Source organism: Leptonychotes weddellii, chromosome 11, assembly GCF_054177405.1.
Source record: "Leptonychotes weddellii isolate Sample4059 chromosome 11, ASM5417740v2, whole genome shotgun sequence".
Lineage (NCBI taxonomy): Eukaryota > Metazoa > Chordata > Mammalia > Carnivora > Phocidae > Leptonychotes > Leptonychotes weddellii.
Genome location: NC_138379.1, coordinates 13,303,321 through 13,324,289, shown reverse-complemented (window position 1 = coordinate 13,324,289; position 20,969 = coordinate 13,303,321). Strand labels below are relative to the sequence as shown.

Below are 20,969 nucleotides of genomic sequence, written 5' to 3'. Positions count from 1 at the left end.
CCAAAGGCCAACATCAGCCCTTCCCCACCCCTGCACTGACCTAGGGGACCAAGGGTCACCTGTAAAGGTGGAAGATCTTTTGTGACCATCTCCAAGACTGGCTCAGCGACTCCTTGGGCCTTGCCGAAGCAGGAAGGGAAGGTGCAGCAGTAGCAGCAGCAGCCGCCAGAGTCCTGGGAGGTTGGGCACATGCCTCAGAGAGGGAAAATGAGGCTCAAGGAGCTAAGCGACTTGCCCAGAATCACACCGTCAGAAATAATGAGCTGCAGGGCGCTTGGGTGGCTCAGTTGGTTTAGCATCCAACTGTCGGTTTCGGCTCAGGTCATGATCTCGGGGATGTGAGATCAAGCCTGCTTAAGATTCTCTCTCTCCCTCTCTCTGCCCCTCCCCCACCTCTCTCCCCCTCTCTAAAACAAAACAAAAAATCCCACACGCAGAAATAATGAACTGCATTCCAAACTTGGCCTACAAGACCTGGAAGCCCACGCTTCCCACTCTAGGGAGATCACGATGCTCTTGTGGAAGGCACAGGAACCAGAAGTTGGCATTGTCAGTAATGGGCTGGGTGACCCACCCTTCTGCGTCACAGTGCCCTCCCTGTCACTTTGAGGGCTGAGCTGGGATGTAGACCAGAGAATCTCCAAGGTCCCTGCCAACTTGAACCTTCTGTGATTCTTACTCATCTGCCTACATTGGAGATTCTGTGTTCCAACCACAATATCATGGCCTCTCTCTGCTGGCTGTGGACCCAGAGGGGAGACTTGGTCCTGAAATCCAGCACCCAACAACACAGTGCCTTCCGCAAAGAGAACACCACCTAGATGCGTGCTGATAATCATGTGCAGGAAGCCATGCATGTTCTTTTTTTATTATTATTCAATTAATTAACATATAATGTAGTATTGGGCGCCTGGGTGGCTCAGTTGGTTAAGCGACTGCCTTCGGCTCAGGTCATGATCCTGGAGTCCCTGGATCGAGTCCCACATCGGGCTCCCTGCTCGGCAGGGAGTCTGCTTCTCCCTCTGACCCTCCCCCCTCTCATGTGCTCTCTCTCTCTCTCTCATTCTCTCTCTCTCAAATAAATAAATAAATCTTAAAAAAAAAAAAAACATATAATGTAGTATTAGTTTCAGAGGTAGAGTTCAGTGATTCATCAGTTGCATATAACACCCAGTGCTAATTACATCACGTGCCCTCCTTAATGCCCGTCACCCAGTGACCCCATCCCCCATCCCCCCCTCCAGTAACCTGCAGTTTGTTTCCTATGGTTAAGAGTCTCTTATGGTTTGTCTCGCTCTCTGATTTCCTCTTGTTTTATTTTTCCCTCCCTTCCCCTATGCTCCTCTGTTTTGTTTCTTAAATTCTGCATATGAGTGAAATCGTATGATAATCGTCTTTCTCTGATTGACTTATTTTGCTTAGCATAATACCCTCTAGCTCCATCCGCGTCATTGTAAATGGCAAGATTTCCTTTTTTGGTGGCTGAGTAATATTCTACTGTAGATATATACCACATCTTCTTTATCCATTCATCTGTTGATGGACATCTGGGCTCTTTCCATAGTTTGGCTATGGTGGACATTGGTGCTATAAACATTGGGGTGCACGTACCCCTTCGGATCACTACACTTGTATCTTTGGGGTAAATCCCTAGTAGGCCATACATGTTCTTTATGTCCTTTCTGGAACAGCAAGTGGGAATATAAAGAAATGGGGATGCATTGTTTGTTTAAAACATAAATCTAGTTCTGTCCGTCCCTTGTGATACAACCCATCAGGGACTCCTTATTGTTTCAAACTTCCTTGTCTGGTCCCTTTCTACCCTCTGTGAATCCTACCACCACCCCCGCCCCACCCTCTAGCCAGGCCTTCTGGTCTTGTTTCCTACCATTCCCCCCTGACATACACCCCTATACTCTGGACACCCTGAATACTTGCAGCTTCCAGATCTGGCCATGCGCTCTAGCCTCTGTGCCTTCACAGATGCTTTTCCCTCTGCTTGGAATTCTTTTCCTTTCACTTACCACCTGCCCTGTCCTTTATCTGGACCATTCCTATTTATACTTCAGGACTCCTTTCCAAGTTCAGCTGCTTAGAGAGCTCACCCTGATCGCCCAGCCAGTTAAGGCCTTCTTCACTGGTGCTACTGTTACCATCCACTGAACAGCTACAATGCACCAGACATTACTTCTCTCCTCCTGGCAACCCACATACCAAGGCCTATGCAGCCTTCACAGTCAGCACAGAGCAGCCTCCATCAGAAAGATGGCCTTGGCCTTGGAGGCCACAAGAAGCCCTCCTTCTCCAAGCTTAAGGTCTAAACTACACTAACTACTTAGCCACCATTCTCTTCTCCTAGGTCTTACTTGGCTTCTCCGAGCCTGAGAACTTGTCTTTTCTCCCTCTGGGCTGTACCCAGAACCCTGAGTCCAGCCACCTCCTTAATTGTGCAGAGCAGACCGCCAGCCTCAGGGTGGGTAGGAGGTTGAATGGTGGGGACAGCCTCAAGGGCAGCTGATGGAGCTGGGCCTGTCTCTTCCTCAGGCCCCAGGAGAGATGACTCAGCTGCCAGTGATCAAAGCAGAGCCCCAGGAGGTGAATCAGTTCCTCAAAGTGACACCAGGTAAGTGTGTCCAGAGGGACTATTCCTCTCCAGTCTTGGGCAGACAGCATTCCCTACCCCCTTGGCCCAGCCCACCCATCTCCCTCAACAGCCCCCATCTCTCCCCAGAATATCCTTTCCTCCCTGTTCTGCACACTTTCCATCCATCCAGCTCCCTTTTAACCCAGTCTACAACTGTCATCTCTGTTATTGACACGCTCACCCTGTTTGCTCATCCCCCTCCTGTCATTCACTAATGGAAGCCCACTCTATAGCCGCCCATCCATCCATCCATCCATCCACCCACCCATCCATCCATCCATCCATCCATCCATCCAATGAGAGTTCATTGGACATGTCTGGGAAAGCAGAGGGAGAAGACAGTCCTGTGCCCAAGTAGATCACGGAGTAGTGAGGGCCCGTTTCCTAGCAGCTATATGGGTTAAAGATGGCAGATTACCTAGGAGGCCTTGGAGGCACATCCCCAGACCTGACAGGGGGGAAGGGAACACAGAGGAAGCTTCTTGGATTGGCCAGAAGGAGAATAGGCTAACTGAATCTTTCCAACCCTACCTCATTAATTCATCAAACATTCATTAAGCATATACTATGTATCAGGCCCTGGGCTGAGTAGCACAAGGTTTAGAAAGATGAGTAAGACCCAAGCTTCGCCCTCACGCTGTTCACTCCCTCGGAGAGAAGATTCACAGAAGGTAGAAAGGGGCCATTGTGAAAACACATCATCTTGTAGAGTGCCCTTCAATCCGTAAAGCATCTTCATATACATGAGCTCATTGCGTCCTCAAGGCTCCCTGCAGTCAGTTCACTCCCTTTCAACAGGGAAGTGAGGCCGGGAGGGGTTAATAAATATGACTATAGGTCACACACGTGGGGCGGGTGACAGCAGAACTTGAACTCAGGCTCCCTGACTCCACGTTCCGGGCTCTTCACATTATGGCACCCTTAAGAGGCAAATCAAAGTGCAGGGAGGGAGAGAGGACTCGTGCAGAGGGCAGTTAGGGGCCGAGTCTGGAAGGATGCAGCTGTTCCTCTGGAGCCTCAGCCCGCTCTGCAATGATCCGGGCATTCTGTGCTGTCCTGGGAGCTCTCCCTGCAACTGGGCTCTCGGTCCTCGTGGCTCTGCCCAGGATCTTCCCTGACCACCGCAGTGTGCCAGTCTTCCTGATGCTGCAGCCACAGAGCAGCAGCAGGGAGGGGGAGGCTGGGGACCGCAGGGCTCCTGGCTGGTCTGCTGAAAGCCTGCTGTCCTGTCACGCTCAAGTTGGAAGTGGAAACCCTGGGATTGCTTGGGCTAGATGTTTGGCAGTGGGAAAAAGGAAGTGACAGAGCCTGTTGCTTGCCCAGCCCGATCCCGTGGGACTGGCTATGGGCAAACTCCAGTCACCTCTGGGGTTACCAGTGGAGGCTCCAAGGGCCTGGACCCTGTGAAATCAGGGATGGGGGAGGGACTTCGAGAATCCGGCCTCCATGACAGCCACACCGAGGAGCCAGGCCTCTGTGGCACTGGGGATGGGATGGCATTCAGAAATGAACTTCTGGATGTCAGCTCATCTTTCTGACATGGCAGAGGGGATGGGACAGCTGATGGGACAGCTGGTCAAGGCCCCAGTATTCCGTCCCCCACAGTGTCAGGGCTGGCTGACCTCTGATGTCCAAGCAGAGATGGGATGCAACCCTGCTAACCTGGATTCCCCTCCCCCCGCTCTCCCCAGAGGACCTGGTGCAGATGCCTCTGACGCCCCCCAGCAGCCACGGCAGCGACAGTGACGGCTCCCAGAGTCCCCGCTCTCTGCCCCCCTCCAGCCCTGTCCGGCCCATGGCCCGCTCCTCCACGGCCATCTCCACCTCCCCCCTTCTCACCGCCCCTCACGTAAGCAGCTGGGGGTGGGCTGAGCCTAGAGGCAAGGGATTGAGTTAGTCCACCCTGCACACGACCAGCGAGGAAGGGTCTGGGAGCCCCAAGCCTGATCCCCATCCCCATCAGCATTCAGAGCAGATGGGAGTGCGAATCTCCTAATCCTGTTCTGGGGTAAAGAGGAAACAGGTAGAGAGGTCCAAGAGGCCTGTCACACCCCCACTGTTGCAGAACCAGGACTAGAACTTGACATTCCTGACCTCCAGGGGACGGCCCAGGCTGGCTCCAAGGAGCACTGCTTGGGAACAGGACTCAGGAGGCCCCAAATCGCCTGGGAAACATGGAGCTGAGTCCTGCATGGAGCCTCCCAAGTGAAGACTGTAGGGGTCTGAGGGGGTTGCTGTTTAGGGGCTCTGGACAAGTCAGCTTTGAGGCTGTGGATTCCAGAATGGGATCTAGGGGACCCCCCTACCCCGACCCTGCAATAATATACTGAATGCCTAACATGCTGGGCTCCCAGCACTGTTGGTACATGTTAGTGGATTTCATTCAGATCCACCCTTTTTCAAATTAGGAAACCGAGGCTAGGAGAGTGGAGTGCCTTCCCTCAGTCACGCAAAGTCAGTGGCAGAGCTTGGATTTGAATCCATGGCTGTCTGGTTCCTAACCATCATGTCCTACCTCCCACAGAAATTACAGGGGACATCAGGGCCACTGCTCCTGACAGAGGAGGAGAAACGCACCCTGATTGCTGAGGGCTACCCCATCCCCACGAAACTCCCCCTCACCAAAGCCGAAGAAAAGGCCTTAAAGAGGGTCCGGAGAAAAATCAAGAATAAGGTAAAGCATGAGCTGGACCCTGGCCCTGTCCTAGGGCTCCCCTGGTGACACCAGCCCTAAGATTGAGGGCCCCCCGGAAATGGTTATGTGGCTGTGGTAACCCCTTTTCTGCGGCCTCCCCCCTAGATCTCGGCCCAGGAGAGCCGCCGTAAGAAGAAGGAGTACGTGGAATGTCTAGAAAAGAAGTAAGTATCCTGGGCAGGGCGGTGGGCCTGGGCCCCAGTCCCCCGCCTGCCCCGCTGTCCCCAGTGCTCTCTCAAAGGGCACCGGAGCAGGGGGCTTGGGGCTCGGGGCCTGGGATGCCTCAGGGAGCGGTGGACAGGGCAGAGAGGGCAGCAGTGAGTCTGGGGCCTGGCCCTGAGCCTGTGTCTGCTTGGCCCCCTCAGGGTGGAGACATTTACGTCAGAGAACAACGAACTGTGGAAGAAGGTAGAGACCCTGGAGAATGCCAACAGGTGGGTGGTACCACCTGCATCCTCCCCGGCCCCCTGCCCTCCTGCAGCCAGGGCCCGGCTCTGGCATAGCTCTGGGAGGCAGGAGGCAGGAGAGGTGACTGAGTTCAGGATGACAGGAACCCCAGAAACAGGAACCCTGCAGCCTGGGACCCCTGGCTTCCCATCTTTCTTCATCCGCGCATAGCTCTAAAAACCCGACAGGGCAGCTGAGCCGCGTGAGTGAGTTGGTGTAGGGCAGTGGCTTTCAAAGCGGAATTCCCCAGACCAGCAGCAGCCGCCCCTGGAAAGTTTTGGAAATGCTGATTTTCAGACCTCAAGCCAGGCCTGCTGAATCAGGAACTCCCTGGGGAGGGCTCAGCAATCTGTGTTTTAATAAGCCCTCCAGGTGATTTTGACGTACCCTAACGTTAGAACCGCTGGGGTGGGTGGGTGCTTGCAACTCAGAGCTCTTCTCACCAGCAAATAGCATCAGCACCACCTGGGAGCTTGTAAGAACCGCAGGATCTCGGGACTCTCCCCCGACTTACAGAATCAGAATCTGCATTTCAACACGATCCTTCAGTGATTCGAATGTACAGTTCCCTTTGCGAAACCTCAGTATGGGGCCAGCACAGGTCACAGCTACCTAAAGTCACAGCCTGGGTTTCTTAATCCCACTCTGCCATTTTTGTGATTCTGGGAAAACTGTTAAACCTCTCTGGTCCCCAGTTGTTTTGTCTACATGGGGATGATAGAAGCTCTATCTCACGGGATTCTTGTGAAGATACAATGAGACGGCGCCGGTAAAGGGCCCAGCACTGTGCTTGGCATTTAAGAATGCTCAATTCGTGTTAGCTTTTCTTCTCCTCTTTTTTTTTTTTTTTTTTTTATGGTTATTCTGAATTCTTGATAGTGCCTAGCCAGGAGCCCACAGTAGGTCTCTAATAATTATTTGCTGGGGTAAATTAAAATGACAAGAGACAACAGCTGGTATGTAGCAGGTGCTCAACAGAAGGCTTTTTCCTTCTTTCCTTCCTTCTCCCCCAGCTTCTCCAGCAGGATCCAGCCACTCCCCAGATTGACCTGGAGAATGCCGCCCACTCAGGGAAGGGGGGCGGGGCCGCACTCCTCACCCCTGTACCTCTGGCCCAGATTCCTCTCTGGCCCAAAATAGGGCCAGGCCCTTGGAGCTCTTTCGCCACCTGCTGTGCATTCTGGTAACTGCAACCCCAGTGCCCGGCTAGGTGGAGGAAAGAGACAGTTAAACTGTGGTTGGCCAAGCGTGGGCTGAGGAGACCCTGTGTGTGCCCGGAGGACTGCACGTCGTTGGGTGGGACCCGGTCCTCGCCCTCAGGGAGCCCACGGTTAGTGAAGGAGACTGACATGGAAATCCATGAACAGAAACGAGATGTTACAGGTGCCTTGGTACAAGCAACAGTGACAAAATTAACCAAGGTGGTAGCTATATTTACTGGACCCTCACTACACACCAGACAGCCGCCGGACATGGCCTTCTTATCAGCTCCGGGAATCGTGGGGTACAAAGGAAGGAAGGTCACTGTAGCTGTGGCTGGCGTAGGTGAAGAAAAAGGTGACCTCAGCCCAGGTGGGGCAGACCTTCCTCCCCACCCCACTTTGGCCAGGAGCATCACAGGGCACCCCTGAGCTCCCATAGGGTGACCCAGCTATTCATCACGAGACAGGCCCCAGGTTCCCCAAGCCACGCCACAGAGGAGCCAAGCGGGAGGTGACCTTTTCTGTCTTGACTGAAACGGGCACCTGGTGTGGAAGCCAAGTGTGGAGCCAGCCCAGGTGCTCCCTGGGAGAGCTCCAGGAGGCAGAGATGCCTGCTGGGGCAGAGCCTGCCAAGTGACCACTGTGCCCTCCTCAGGACCCTGCTCCAGCAGCTGCAGAAACTCCAGACTCTGGTCACCAACAAGATCTCAAGACCTTACAAGATGGCTGCCACCCAGACGGGGACCTGCCTCATGGTAGGTGCTATTCCCTCACCACAGGGCCACATGAGGACGAGTCTTCCCCCGGCTGGCCTTCTAGGAAGGCCGGCAGAGCTTTGATGATTGGCAACATCACCAGGGTACACCATCCTAGTGCCTGGTGAGCTGGCTCCTGAAGACCCCAGCCTCTTTCACCAAGCCCATGGAGCCTTCCAGAACATGACCTTCCCTGACCAGTTCTAACACAATGTGGATGTGTAGTGACTCACGTGAACCCAGCTAGGGGATAGCAGGGCAAGTCCCTTGAGGAGGCAGTTTCTATACCCTGGGGGGCAAAGGGCTTAGGGAGACACAAGGTTGGGAGGCACTTGTTTCTTTCTTTCTGGAATGAATAGCGAGGAGAAGGCTGAGCAAATCTCTAGAAGCCCAAAAGAATGTGCAGGGTGGGGGTGCCTGGGTGGCTCTGTCGTTAAGCCTCTGCCCTTGGCTCGGGTCATGATCCCAGGATCCCGGGATCGAGCCCCGCATTGGCTCCCTGCTCAGCGGGAAGCCTGCTTCTCCCTCTCCCACTCCCCCTGCTTGTGTTCCCTCTCTCACTGTGTCTCTCTCTGATAAATAAATAAAATCTTCAAAAAAAAAAATGTGCAGGGTGTGGTTCAGACATCTGCAAATCCGTCTTCCACGCTGTCCTGGAAATGTGCAGCCTGCTGCCTCTTTTTTTTTTTTTTAAGATTTTATTTATTTATTTGATAGAGAGAGACACAGCGAGAGAGGGAACACAAGCAGGGGGAGTGGGAGAGGGAGAAGCAGGCTCCCCCCCGCGGAGCAGGGAGCCTGATGTGGGGCTCGATCCCAGGACCCTGGGATCATGACCTGAGCCGAAGGCAGACGTTTAATGACTGAGCCACCCAGGCGCCCAGCCTGCTGCCTCTTGGCTAATCGCTCCCCAGGCCCTCTGAGATCCTCATGCTCTCAGGTGGCAGGCACGATGTGGGGTGGGCTTAGTTCGGGCTGTGTGACTCTTAACTCCTCCTGCTGAGAATCTGGTGTGATGCTCTGTCCCCTCGCTTGTCCCCCACCCCCCCACACACCCAAGTACTCCTTTCTCACTATCCTGATTCCCCCACCTTATAGGTGATAACCGTGTTGACCACTTCCCTCTTTTTCTAACACTGCCTGTGGTGGCCTCCTACCAAGGGCTGACATGGCCTGAGCAGCCTCCTTCACCTTCTCCAAAAAGGGTGGAAGACTGCACATCTAGGGGGTGGCTGGCTCTGGGCGCTGCTTTCTTGGAAAAATACCGAGCTTTTTATACCTACTGGTTTGGGGGGAGAAGGATTGGGGATGGCCAGGGTTGCACCGCCCCCCCCAACCTGCTCTGACCACCACTCTCTCCACTACCAGGTGGCAGCCTTGTGCTTCGTTCTGGTGCTGGGCTCCCTTGTGCCCTGCCTCCCTGAGTTCTCCTCCAGCTCCCAGACTGTGAAGGAAGACCGCATGGCCGCTGACAGCGTCTACACAGCCAGTCAGAGTGAGTGCTCTGAGCCAGGCGACCTTCCCTGGGTCCCAACTTCTGGGCATAAGCCAGATACAAGCGAGGAGCTGCGTTCTGGGTTGGCGACATCTCATTCTACCTCCTCATTTTACAGATGGAGAAACTGAGGCCCCCCCCCCCAAGGTCCTATGATTTATTCGATGTTAGTTGTGGAATTGGGACTACACTGCAGGCTACCTGATCCCAGCCCACCCAAGAGTGGCCTGCGGGGGTGGGGGGTGGTTTAGGGGACAGCAGGAATGTTCCCACCCTACCCGCCCCCACCCCAGCCCCCAGGAATTGTGGTACCAGTGGTTACGGGGCATCTGCTAGGAACAGTTAGTATTTTGGGACTGGGATAGCATGTGAGTTTCGGTTCAAGGGCACTTTCCCATCAGACAGTGGTGGCTGGAGCACTGTGTTAAGGAGTGCCAGGATGCACCGGTAACGTCAAGCATGGGCAGAGGAGGGGTGGTGGTGATGTGGGCTCAGATCGTTACCAGCCCATGGGGAACTGACTGCAAGATACAGTGCTTAAGAGCATGGGGCTTCAGAGTCAGTCATGCCTGCCATTGCCCTTGCTAACTGTGTCACATTGGGCACGTGTCTTGACATCCCTAAGCTGTCATGTCTTCATCTGACAAACAGAAGTTACAGTTCTGCACTCCCCGAGTATGGGTGTTGTCACAACTAAATGGCACGGGGCACACACGCTCTTGGCACAGGGTCTGGCACACAGCAGGCCCTTAATCAGTGAGTGCACCCCCTCCCTTTTTGAAGACCTCACCAGAGGAGAGAAAAGATACAATAGGCAGGTGGCAAGGGGAGAAACTGGTAGAAGGTGCAGCAAAGAATAGTATGGATTTCCAGAAGCAGAAGGTACTTCAGGTAGACCTACAGAGGAACTTCCTAACTGTTCATCGTCTACCAGGAATGAATTATCTGGCAGGGCAGGAGGAGGAAGAGGAAGCAGATTGGGGGGGGGGGGGCGGTCAGAGAGGGAGGAGACGGGGAGGAGTAGGATTCAAGAAGGAGAGATAGGGGCGCCTGGGTGGCTCAGATGGTTAAGCGTCTGCCTTCGGCTCAGGTCATGCTCCCAGCGTCCTGGGATCGAGTCCCGCATCGGGCTCCCTGCTCCTTGGGAGCCTGCTTCTCCCTCTGCCTCTCTCTCTCTCTCTCTGTCTCTCATGAATAAATAAATAAAATCTTTTAAAAAAAATTAAAAAAAAAAAAAAAGAAGGAGAGATAAGCAGGGAGAAGGAGCTAGACCAGCAGGGCCTTGACAGGAGGAAGGGGTGGGGAGGGCTAGGGGAAGAGGAAATGGAGGTGGCGAGCGAAAACCACTCCCTGGACAAGCGTGGCCTGCGAAGAGACAGGACGGGTCGCAGAGGGAGGTGGGCCACGGGGGTGTGAGGGCCGAGAGTCCCATATCCATTTTCCAAGGCCAGGGGGGCCCTGGGGTCTTCGGAGGTAGAGGAAGCCAGCGGAGAGGAAGGGAGGGAAGTGGGGGGTGGGGCCAGTGTGGATGAACAAAGCCCCTTGGAGTGAATGCAGTGGGTTGCAGGCCCTGTGTGCATCTGTGGTAGGAAGTGGCCTCTGGAGCTGGCGGGCTTTCAGGGCTGCTGCATTGCTCAATGGCAGGGAGTGCCTTTCACACACACTCTTAGGTCAGGGCCTGAGGGCCCGGAAGGTGCTGGGGGATCCTGGAGCCAGGCAGCCCTGGGTTTGCCTCTGGCTTCCAGCATAGGCCAAAGTACCTGATAAGCTGGAACCTCACCTGTTCTGTGAAACAGGGCTAAAAATAGCTCCTTCCCAGGAGTTTCTGTGAGATGCTCGTGATTTGATATGCAGGTCAAAGGGCTCTCGGCATAATGCCTGGCACAGAGTAGATATCCAACAAACGTGTTTTCTTTTCCTTCACTTTCCTGAAGTGCACCCTAGGGCCTAGAATGGGGAAGAGGGCACCTGGGTGGCTCAGGGGGTTAAGCCTCTGCCTAGCTCCCCTGCCCCCCAGCCAGGCTCCCTGCTCAGTGGGGAATCTGCTTCTCTGCACCAGCCCCCCCCCCCCCACTAGTGCTCTCAGTCTCTCAAAGAAGTAAATAAAATCTTCTAAAAATAGAGAAGGGGGAAGAGATTGATTCAAGGTCTCAGAGAAAGTGAGTAGTAGAGGTAGGATTAGAACCCAGCTCTCAGATGCCCCGCCCTGGTACCCTCTGCTTAGGAAGAACTACTCTCTCGGAGTGCATACTAAACACAGTTTCAATCACTTTGCCCCTATGGTCTCATCAAACCACATCTACATGAGGTTCGGCCCTAGTATCCCTATTTTACGGATGAGCAAACTGAGGCTCAGAAAGGCTAAAGCAAAGGCCTGACTCGCCAGAGGTCATACCAATGGGCAGTGTTAGAGCTGGGGTTCAGACTCAGGCCCTCGTCCTTCACTACTGGGCCAGGAATGTGGCTGGGAGTGGGGAGCCTTGGCACGGAGGCTCACCATGAGCTCTCTGTCCAGTGCCCTCCCGGAGCCTCCTGTTCTACGACGAGGGGGCAGGCTCGTGGGAGGAGGGCCGCAGTGCCCTCCTGCCTGTGGAGCCCCCAGACAGCTGGGAAATCAAGCCGGGGGGCCCGGCTGAGCAGCGGCCCCAGGACCACCTGCAGCATGACCACCTGGACAGCACCCACGAGACCACCAAGTACCTGAGTGAGGCCTGGCCAAAAGACGTTGGTGGAAACGGCACCAGCCCCGACTTCTCTCACCCCAAGGAGTGGTTCCGTGAGAGGTAGGTGGGTGGCCCCTTCCCTTCCTGGGGCCCCAGGCTCCACCCACGCTCTGCGGGGAGGGGAGTCCCCATGTCAGCCACGCCTCCCGAAGGCCCCCTCCCACTCACATTCTGATCCAGTGCACAGAGGGGTGAGAGGATCCTCACTGGACACACTCACCCCGGACTTCTGTTCTCTCTCCAGGGATCTGGGCCCCAATACCACCATCAAACTCTCCTAGGCCGCGCCAAGACCCAGGACACAGGACGTACCCTCTGGCACCCAGAAGAGGGGTTGTCTTGCTCTGTAACCCGGATCCAGCTTGTCCCCCTGCCCCCTGGGCTCCCATCCCAGGAGAAAGCGTTCCACTTCTCCCCAGCCCTTCTTTGCCCCACTCTTTCCCAGGGCCTCTCCTTTCCCCACCACATTTGGACTGTTTGTTCCCTTGGGCCGACCACTCTGTTCTCACCCCTCCCTCCCACAGCCATCCGTCCTTCTCAGATAAACCACTCACTGGGCCAACTCCCTCCTTTCTCATAATGACCAACACGACCACTGCCTCCCTGCTCCCCCCACAGACACACACATCCACACACCGACACACACCGCCCCCCGCCCAGCCCCACTGTACAGAGACCAAGAACAGAAATTGTTTGTAAATAATGAACCTTATTTTTTATTATTGCCAATCCCCTAAGATATTGTATTTTACAAGTCTCCATCCTCCCTTCACCCCTCCCTTGTTTTATATTTTATGAAGTTAGTGCGGGCTTTGCTGTTCCCTGGCCCTCACCTGGCCTCCCCCTGCCGCAGCCCAAGCCGCTGGGCCTTTTTAATTGCCAGACTGCTTCCTCCATGAGCTGAGCACATGCTTTAAGAAGGCAAAAGTAAAAAAAAAAAAAAAGATGCAGCATCAATTCCTGACTTTGTGCCTTCCTTCATGGCGGGGTGGGGGGGGGGGAGGGTACTTTCTTCGTGGGGGGAAGGGGACCAGGACCGAGACAGGGGGAGTGAGAAGAGGAAGTTTATCTTACATTCCGCCAGGGGCTCATTGAGGGCGTGCTCATGTGAGAGGGTGTTTCTCCCTCTTCCAGCCAGGCGCAGCTTTCAGGCTAGATGGCCAGAGGACTGCTGTAATCCCCCCACCCCAAGGCTCCTCCTCCAACCGCTGACCATGGAGGCAGAGAGGCGTATCAGCCACAGTCTTGGCCTTTGGGGATGCGAACCGCTAGGATCAAGCATCTACTCTGGACCAGATACTGTGCCAGACACTTTCCATGCTGTACCCAGTTAGGTCCTCCTGAGACCCGCCAGCATTTCAGCTCTTGTGTCCTCTGCCTCAGCTGGGTCAAAGGTGCAGACCCCACAGTAAGAAGAGCTGTGTTTAACTCCTGGGGCTGCCACTCACTGGCTGGGTGTGGTAGGCAGAATCCTAACATGGCCCCCAAGCTTCCTGCCCCCGACTCTCCCTCCCCTCCAAATCCCCCCATACAGACCTATTTAATCCCCTCCCCTGGGGTATATGCAGGAGACCTGTAAATATAAGGGGATGTCACTCCCATAATTAGGTGACCTTTTACGGCAAAAGTAAAGAGATTCTGCAGGTGTAATTAAGGTCCCAAATCAACTGATTCTGGGTTCCTCAACAGGGAGATGATCCTTGGTGGGCCTGGCTTAATCAGGTGAAAGCCATTTTAAAAAGGGACTGGGCTTTTCCTGAAGAGAAACAGTCTCCTGCTGGCCTTGAAGCGAACAGCCCTGTGTGAACTGCGTGGAGGGGGTGGCCTCCAGGAGCTGAGGGCCTCGGGGCCGGAGTGGCAAGGCACTGAATTCCACCAACAACTTCAACATGCCTCATCTCGGCTCCAGATGAGACCCCCCCACAGGGCCAACTGGGCTGTTCTGACTGTGAGCCATGGAATCTGAGATCATCCGTATGTCATCTTAAGCTGCCATGCTCGTTGGTGATTTGTCACACAGCATAGGAAAGTAAGATACTGTGTAACCCAAGTCTTTCTGAGCCTCCATTTTTGTTTGTAAAAGGAGGACATAACACCCAAGGAAGGCAGGAGGTGGTTGTGGGGATTCAATGAGGTAAATTATATATATAAGGGGCTTAGAACAGGGCCCGGCCCGTGGTGACTCCAAGAAAGATCAGCTGTGCAATATCAATCGGTGTGCTAAGGTCATGGCACAGAGGAGGGTACCTCACCCAGACTTGAGGGCTTCCTGGAGGAGGCAACATGGACTGTTGGAAGTAGGCAGGAAAGAGGAAAGGGGCATTCCAGCAAGAAGGGGAGCAGCCCGAGCAAAGGCCTCCAAGATGGGAGAGAGCAGGAAAAGTTCGAGGAAATTCAAATCGTTTAGAAGAGCCCGGTGGTAGCAAGGATGCAGAGGGTTGAGGCCAGATGGTGATCAGGGGCCAGATTCCAAGGGGCCTTGAATGCCTTCCTAAGGCATTTGGACTTCATCAGGCAGGCATGATACTTTCCTACCCAGAAGCAGGGCATGGGGGTGGGATGGTGTCTATACCAGCCGCCCACCAGAGGAAAAGCTGGACAAGACCAGACAGAGCTATGGAACCTCAGAACCGGCCATCGGGCCCCATCCTCTACCCCTCTTCCTTCACAGCCTCATCTTGACCACTGGATAGGGACTTCACTGCCTGCTGTTGGGCATCAGTTTTAGCTGCTAGAACACGCCGGCCCCTACAGCAAGGCCATGAAAGGCTGGGCTCTCTGCCCTAAACTTTCAGTATCATTAACAATGACTTTTAGCAGACGTCTTTCCTGAGATGCATCCGTTCCCTCTGTTCGTCACCCAACAAACTGTCCCCAAAGGCGCTAGGCTGGTGGTGGAGGCTGGGGAGGAAACCAGCCATCAGGGCTGGTGTGATGGAGGGGGGAACGGAAGAGTGTCATGGATTTCAGACTGGGTGGGTCAGGGAGGGCAACTCAGAGGAGGTGGCCCTTGAACAGAGTGTTAAAGGATGGGTAGGAGTTGGTAAGGTAGAGAGGGGTAAGGGTGTTGGGGGTGGAGAGAATGGCCAAGGGCAAAGGCACGGAGCCATGAGAAACAGGGCCGGGACTAAAGTGAGGCAAGGGGACAGTTAGGGTGCCACATGCATAGAGGTGCTGGTACAAACAAGCCTGAGAATGAGCCCCTCCTTAAATTGTACACCCAGGTGCTCAGCTAGCCTCACCTCAGTCCTGGCCCTTTCGGGGATGTAAACCAAGAACATTTCATTCTGAAGGTGATGGGGAGCTACTGAATATTTTTAAGCCAGAGAGTGAGCTCATCAGATTTGCCTGTCCCAGGGCTCTGCAGGGGGTATACAAGGATGAGATAGACTCCAGAGATAATTAGAAAGAATTAGCAACAGCTTTGACATCAAATTAGCTGTGGGGTACAGGAGTGAGGGCAGAGCCTGGGATGACATTGAGATGTCTGACATGGAGGCCATGGTGGATGATGGGCTCATTGGCCGAGACAGGGAATACAGGAGGAAGAGCAGGTTTCGAGAGAAAAAGAATTCATTTGAGCACATCTCGAAGTTGAGCTGCCTGTGGAATGTTCCTGTTAACATGGAAGTCTAGGGCTTGGGAGAAATGGATCCCAGTTGGAAATGAGGACATTGTCCTCATCCGGGTGGTCTGTTAAAGTCTTGAGTCTACATAAAGGGAAGAGAGAAGAGGGCAGAACTCCAGGAATATGGACATTAAGAGGCAGTAGAGGGTGAGGAGTGAACAAGGAGGCTGAGAAGGAACGACTGGAGAGGGGAAAAAAAACAGGAGGAGAGAGTGGCCCAGAAACCAACAGAGGAAAGCCTCCAGGAGTGGAGCTCAGTGGTGTCAGATGGCATCTGAGAGCTAGGAAAGATGAGAAGAAGACAAAGTGTCTGCTCACTTGGACAATGAGGCGGTCACCAGTGACCTTGGTCGGAGCTGTGTTGGGGAGAGGTGAGGTGGAAGTGAGATCATGAGGGTCGGATGGGAAGGAGGCCAGGGGGACCTGGGGATACAGTGAATTTTTTCAAGGAACTCCGCTAGGAAGAAACAGAGGGTGGTACCTAGAGGGCAGAGGTAGGTGAGATCAAGAGCAATTTGGGGGCTCTTCTTTATTTTTTTAAGTTTTTATTTAAATTCCAGTTAGTTAACATACAGTACAATTTTAGTTTCAAGTGTACAATATAGTGATTTTTTTGGATGGGAGAGAGTTGACGATGGTTATTTCTAGAAGACAAAGATCCCACAGAGAGGGAAGAGGATGAATGAGGCGGGTGGGGCAAGGATCCACGGAGTGGATGGAGAGATCCACTCCTGACCAGAGAAGCCCAGACACTCTGCGGGGAGGGCATTCTGGGGGTGCAGAATGTGGGGAGACAGGAAACTGAGGCAGCCCCCCATGACTGTGCAGTTGGGGGATGGGGCAATGGAGAGGGTTGGCTTGGGAGTTGAATTAGGGGGGAGGGGAAAGGGGAAAGTTTGCAGTAACCGCTCAGAGGAATGGGAGACCAAGCTGACTTTTGGTGGGACCCTCGTCATCTATTCATTCATTCATTTAACAAATTTTTACAGGATATCCCTTATTGCATGGCACCATGCTAACATTGGAACACAAACAAGACCCGGCTCCTGATGCCAAAGGGCTTGATATCTAGGGGTGCCTGGGTGGCGCAGTTGGTTGGGTGTCCGACTCTTGGTTTCAGCTCAGGTCTGATTTCAGGGTTGTGAGATCCATGCCCCCAACAGGCTCCATGCTCTGCGCAGATTCTGCTTGTGTTTCTCTCTAGCTCTCCCTCTGCCCCTCCCCTCCACATAAATAAATAAATCTTATTAAAAGGGCGGGAGGGGTGCCTGGGTGTCTCAGTCCATAAGTGTCTGCTTCTGCTCAGGTCATGATCCCAGAGTCCTGGGATCATAGGGCTCCCTGCTCAACAGGGAGTCTGTTTCTCCCTTTCCCTCTGCCGCTCCCCCTACTTGTGCACAAACACCCATGCTCGCGCTCTCTCCCTCTCTCTATCAAATAAATAAATAAAATATTTTTTTAAAAAGAATCCAAGGACATGGGGGCTTCCTAGAGCAGCTAACCCAGCAGCTAACCAGCTAACCCAGCTAACCCAGCTCAGGGCTTGGTGAGCTGGTCTAAGTGAGGTCATCTGCGATCACCACGCTATGCCTGTCCACCCAAGACAGCCTTTCCTGCCTCTGTAAGGATGCAGGGTTCATCCCCTTGCACAAGCCCCCTGTTGACATGCCACCTCCTCGGGGACCTCGTGCATCCCCCACGTGTCCCTGGAGATGGAGCTGCAGCCCCCACACTCCGCTGGCAGCCGGCTCTGCCACACACACACATCTGCTGGCTGTCCTGGTACCAGTCATCCTGTGCGGACGGCCACAACAGACCCTTTGTTACACCTGGAAACCAAAGCTCTAGAAGCAGGGAGAACAACCATGGGCAATGCCTGGAGCTGGGGTAAGCCAGAGCAAGGCTCCAATTCCAGAGGGCTGGATGGTCCCAGGAGCCATCTGGCCAAATTGGGGTGTAGGTAACAGGTGCTCCTGGGGTAACTGGGGGAGCTAGGCTGGGAACTCAGCTCCAAAGGAGGCTTAATTGCTTTGTCGTCAGAGTGGCAGTTAAGGGCAGAGGTGCTGATGTCTGGGCTGCACTTCAGTGGGTGACCTTGGCAAGGCACCTAGCTCTCAGGGCTTCAGTGCCTTCCTCTGTGAAATAGTCCCCACCCTCAGAAAGGGGTGCTGTGAGGGGTAAGTGAAAGCTTGCGCACGAAGCTCTTAGCCCAAGGTCAGCTATGCAGTAAACACTCTAAAAGGCATTCGCTATGAATTTCTGAGCGCAGAGGCAGTGGGCTGGAGATGATCAGAGACGCCAGCCGCAGCTGGGAGAGGCTGCAGAAGGTAGCCAGACTGGGCAGGGGAGAGGGCCTTCATTTTTCCCTTGAATTCTTGGGAAGTGAGCAGCGCCGCAGTTCACCGATAACACAGCAGCTGGTCCTAAGTGGGGGAGGTGTGAGGACAGAGGGGAGATGCTTCAGTTTAAAAAGGATTGAGTGGGGGGGCGCCTGGGTGGCTCAGTCGGTTGAGCGACTGCCTTCGCCTCAGGTCATGATCCTGGAGTCCCAGGATCGAGTTCCACATCAGGCTCCCTGCTCAGCAAGGAGTCTGCTTCTCCCTCTGACCCTCCTCCCTCTCATGCTCTCTCTCATTCTCTCTCTCGCAAATAAATAAATAAAATCTTTAAAAAAAAAAAAAGGATTGAGTGGGGAGAGCTCGGCAGGAAAGAGCTGAAGGAAAAGCCAACCTGGAAACCCAGCCTCTAGGCAGCTGGTGAGGGAATGTCAAATCCAGCCAGAACTACCATAATTCATGGTATAGGAGGTTACCTTGGGCCAGACTGCTTGGAAAATTAGCAATCCCAACGGCAACATGGGCGGGGGGGGGGGGGCTCCCAAGTACCCTGCCCCACCCCCTCCAACAGCGGGCTTCTTTAGAACTTGGATTCAGGGAGGAAGCTCCCCTGTGGCCAAGAAGTTTAAATTAATTCCATTTATTCCATTCATTCAACATAGGAGGGCTGGACTAAGAGAGAGGTGGGAGGCAGAGCTGAGGCGAGCCGGGCCCTGCCCTTTGGGGGTTTTATTTATTAAATAAGTGATTTATTTGCCTGAATAATTCGAATGACATCTCAGTGTCCTCATCTGTAACATGGAGGAAGTGATAATATCTACCACCCAGGGTTGTGGTGAGAATCAAATGAGATGTTAGTTATTGTTCGAGTGTGAAGGGGAGGGCCCTGCCAGAGGCCCAGGAAATAGTTACGGGGCTGAAGGAGGGAGATGGCATCTATAACAGAGTATCAGGGAGGGGTTCGTGGGGGAGGTGGCACTTGAGAATGGCCTTGACTAATGAACAGGATTTTAGAGAAGAGGACACACTCCAGGCAACCGGAACAATCTGCACAAAGGCCCAGAGGAGGACGGCCACTGTAGGGCCGCTGAGAGTTGGAGGAACTCCAAGTAGCTCTCCGCCTTTGTAGCCCATTCTCTACCTCTGCGTGTCTGTTCCTTCCCACCTCCCTGGGCTCACAGTCAGTGGCAAAAGATAAGCCACAGGGGCGCCTGGGTGGCTCAGTCGTTAAGCGTCTGCCCTCAGCTCAGGTCATGATCCCAGGATCCTGGGATCGAGCCTTGCATCAGGCTCCCTGCTCCGCAGGAAGCCTGCTTCTCCCTCTGCCACTCCCCCTGCTTGTGTTCCCTCTCTCACTGTGTCTCTCTCTGTCAAATAAGTAAATAAAATCTTTAAAAAAAAAAAAAGATAAGCCACAGACCAGCATGGACACAGACTAGACACCTGGTGCAGAGGGCAATGAGGTCTGGGAGGAAGGAGCATGTCTTTCAGCTGGAGCCATCCAGGGAGACTTCCTGGAAGAGTGGGCACTTGAGTGGAGCCCCAGAATTTGAAAATACATTAGCAGGAGGAGATTGCAGATGAACAATGCTGTACAGGCCTGATGCCTATTCCCAGAATAAGGAGCGCAGATGAGTGGAAGGAAATAGATGGAAAGGGAGCATAGGATGTGAGAAGATAGAAGCAGGCCTTGAATGCCACACTAACCTGTAGGCAGAGGGAGACCTTAAATTCCACAGAGGGGGAAAGTAAGTGCTATGGTCAAAGGCCGGCTTCAGAAAGATGAGTCTGGGACAGTGAATAGGAGGTGTTAGATCTGATAAGTTAACCAGGGTCTCATCATCATCCGGATGTGAGGGTCAGATGATGAACATCCCAAGGACAAGAGCAGAGGATGCAAGGGGGAACCATGGTATTTGGAGGGGGAAGTAGAGTGGGAGTCCCAAATGGACTCCAAGGAGACCTCTAGTCCTTTCTTTCTGAATTGGCTCCCTCCTAGCTTCAACTGACCCAGGAGGACGATTCAATCTTGTGGAAGACCCTGGCCCAAGAGCCTCAGGGGGCTAAGGTCGTAGGAGGCAGCTAGCTGGGCTTTGAGGCCTCTGGGCTTCAGGGTCAGGAAGCTCCCCATCCCACCCCCACCCCCAGCTGGGGGTCACTCTCCCGGAAGAGCTCTAGGCCTAGAGATTGTGTTACCGGCAATCAGGCCCATCCCCGAATTTAATGCATCCCAGAGCATTTTCCCTTTACCGTGCCCTTCCCCAAATCTAACTGGGTCTCTAAATTCTCGTGGCACCGACAGGGTTAAAGCCAGCTCCTGTCACCGCCCCCGACACCTCCCCCCCCCCGCCCCCCAACAACCACCTGCCCGCAGCAGCGTCGGCGAATGCCCGCGCCGGAAAGCGCGGGACGAAGGCTGCTGGGGGGCGGGGGGGGGGGTGTGTGTGCATCACAGCAGCTGATTGACGGGCGGGGCGGTGATTGGCAGCTGCCGAGAAGCGGGGTGCGGGGAACGTGGTGCAGGGGTGGGCTCTGGCGGGCGCCCCACTCCCCCGGCCCCGGCCCGGGGCAGGGTTCGTGCCCGCCGCCGGCTGGGCCGGGATCGCTCCTTCCGTGCCCAAACCGGCTGGCTAGGCGGGGCGGCGCCCTCCCCCCGCCTCCCCCCGGACCCCGCGGGCTGGCGGGTGTCTCTAAGGTGACACTCTGGTGCGCGGCAGTGGCGGCGGCTGCAGGAGCGCGCGCGCCGCCCGGGCTCCGGCTCGGCTCGGGCTCCGGCTCCAGCCGTCCGGGGAGCGCCCCGGCGCGCACGACGCAGCACCCCGACACCCACCAAGGACCCCCGGGGCGCGGGAGGATCCCCGCCAGCCTTCCCAGGCGCGTCGCCGGGCAAATCGCTGCTCCCGTCGTCTGAGCCCCGGCGTCGGGAGGGACGTGCGGGCCCCGGGGCTCCCCTCCCTCCCTCCCCGCCTCGCGTCCCCGGGCCCAGGAGGAAGGGAGACTGCCCTTTAGCGGGGAAGCCCGAAAGGCCGCAGGAGCCGCGGGAA

The 20,969-nt window shown here is 54.7% G+C and overlaps 1 protein-coding gene across 2 annotated transcripts in view; it reads left to right on the top strand.

Annotated features, from left to right (window-relative positions):
- The window catches only part of CREB3L1 (cAMP responsive element binding protein 3 like 1), a 35,646-nt gene extending 22,728 nt beyond the window's left edge, over positions 1–12,918 (top strand). The window contains exons 4-12 of one of the 2 annotated variants that reach the window (XM_081798214.1): positions 2,545–2,623; positions 4,336–4,493; positions 5,169–5,318; positions 5,445–5,503; positions 5,705–5,773; positions 7,644–7,743; positions 9,112–9,238; positions 11,754–12,021; positions 12,206–12,918. In XM_081798214.1, the coding sequence (XP_081654340.1) occupies positions 2,545–2,623; positions 4,336–4,493; positions 5,169–5,318; positions 5,445–5,503; positions 5,705–5,773; positions 7,644–7,743; positions 9,112–9,238; positions 11,754–12,021; positions 12,206–12,242 (1,047 nt within the window). In that variant the 3' untranslated portion in view covers positions 12,243–12,918. The remainder of the gene's footprint in view (positions 1–2,544; positions 2,624–4,335; positions 4,494–5,168; positions 5,319–5,444; positions 5,504–5,704; positions 5,774–7,643; positions 7,744–9,111; positions 9,239–11,753; positions 12,022–12,205) is intronic. The other variant, XM_081798215.1, reaches the window with a different exon arrangement.
- Positions 12,919–20,969: the final 8,051 nt, after the last annotated feature.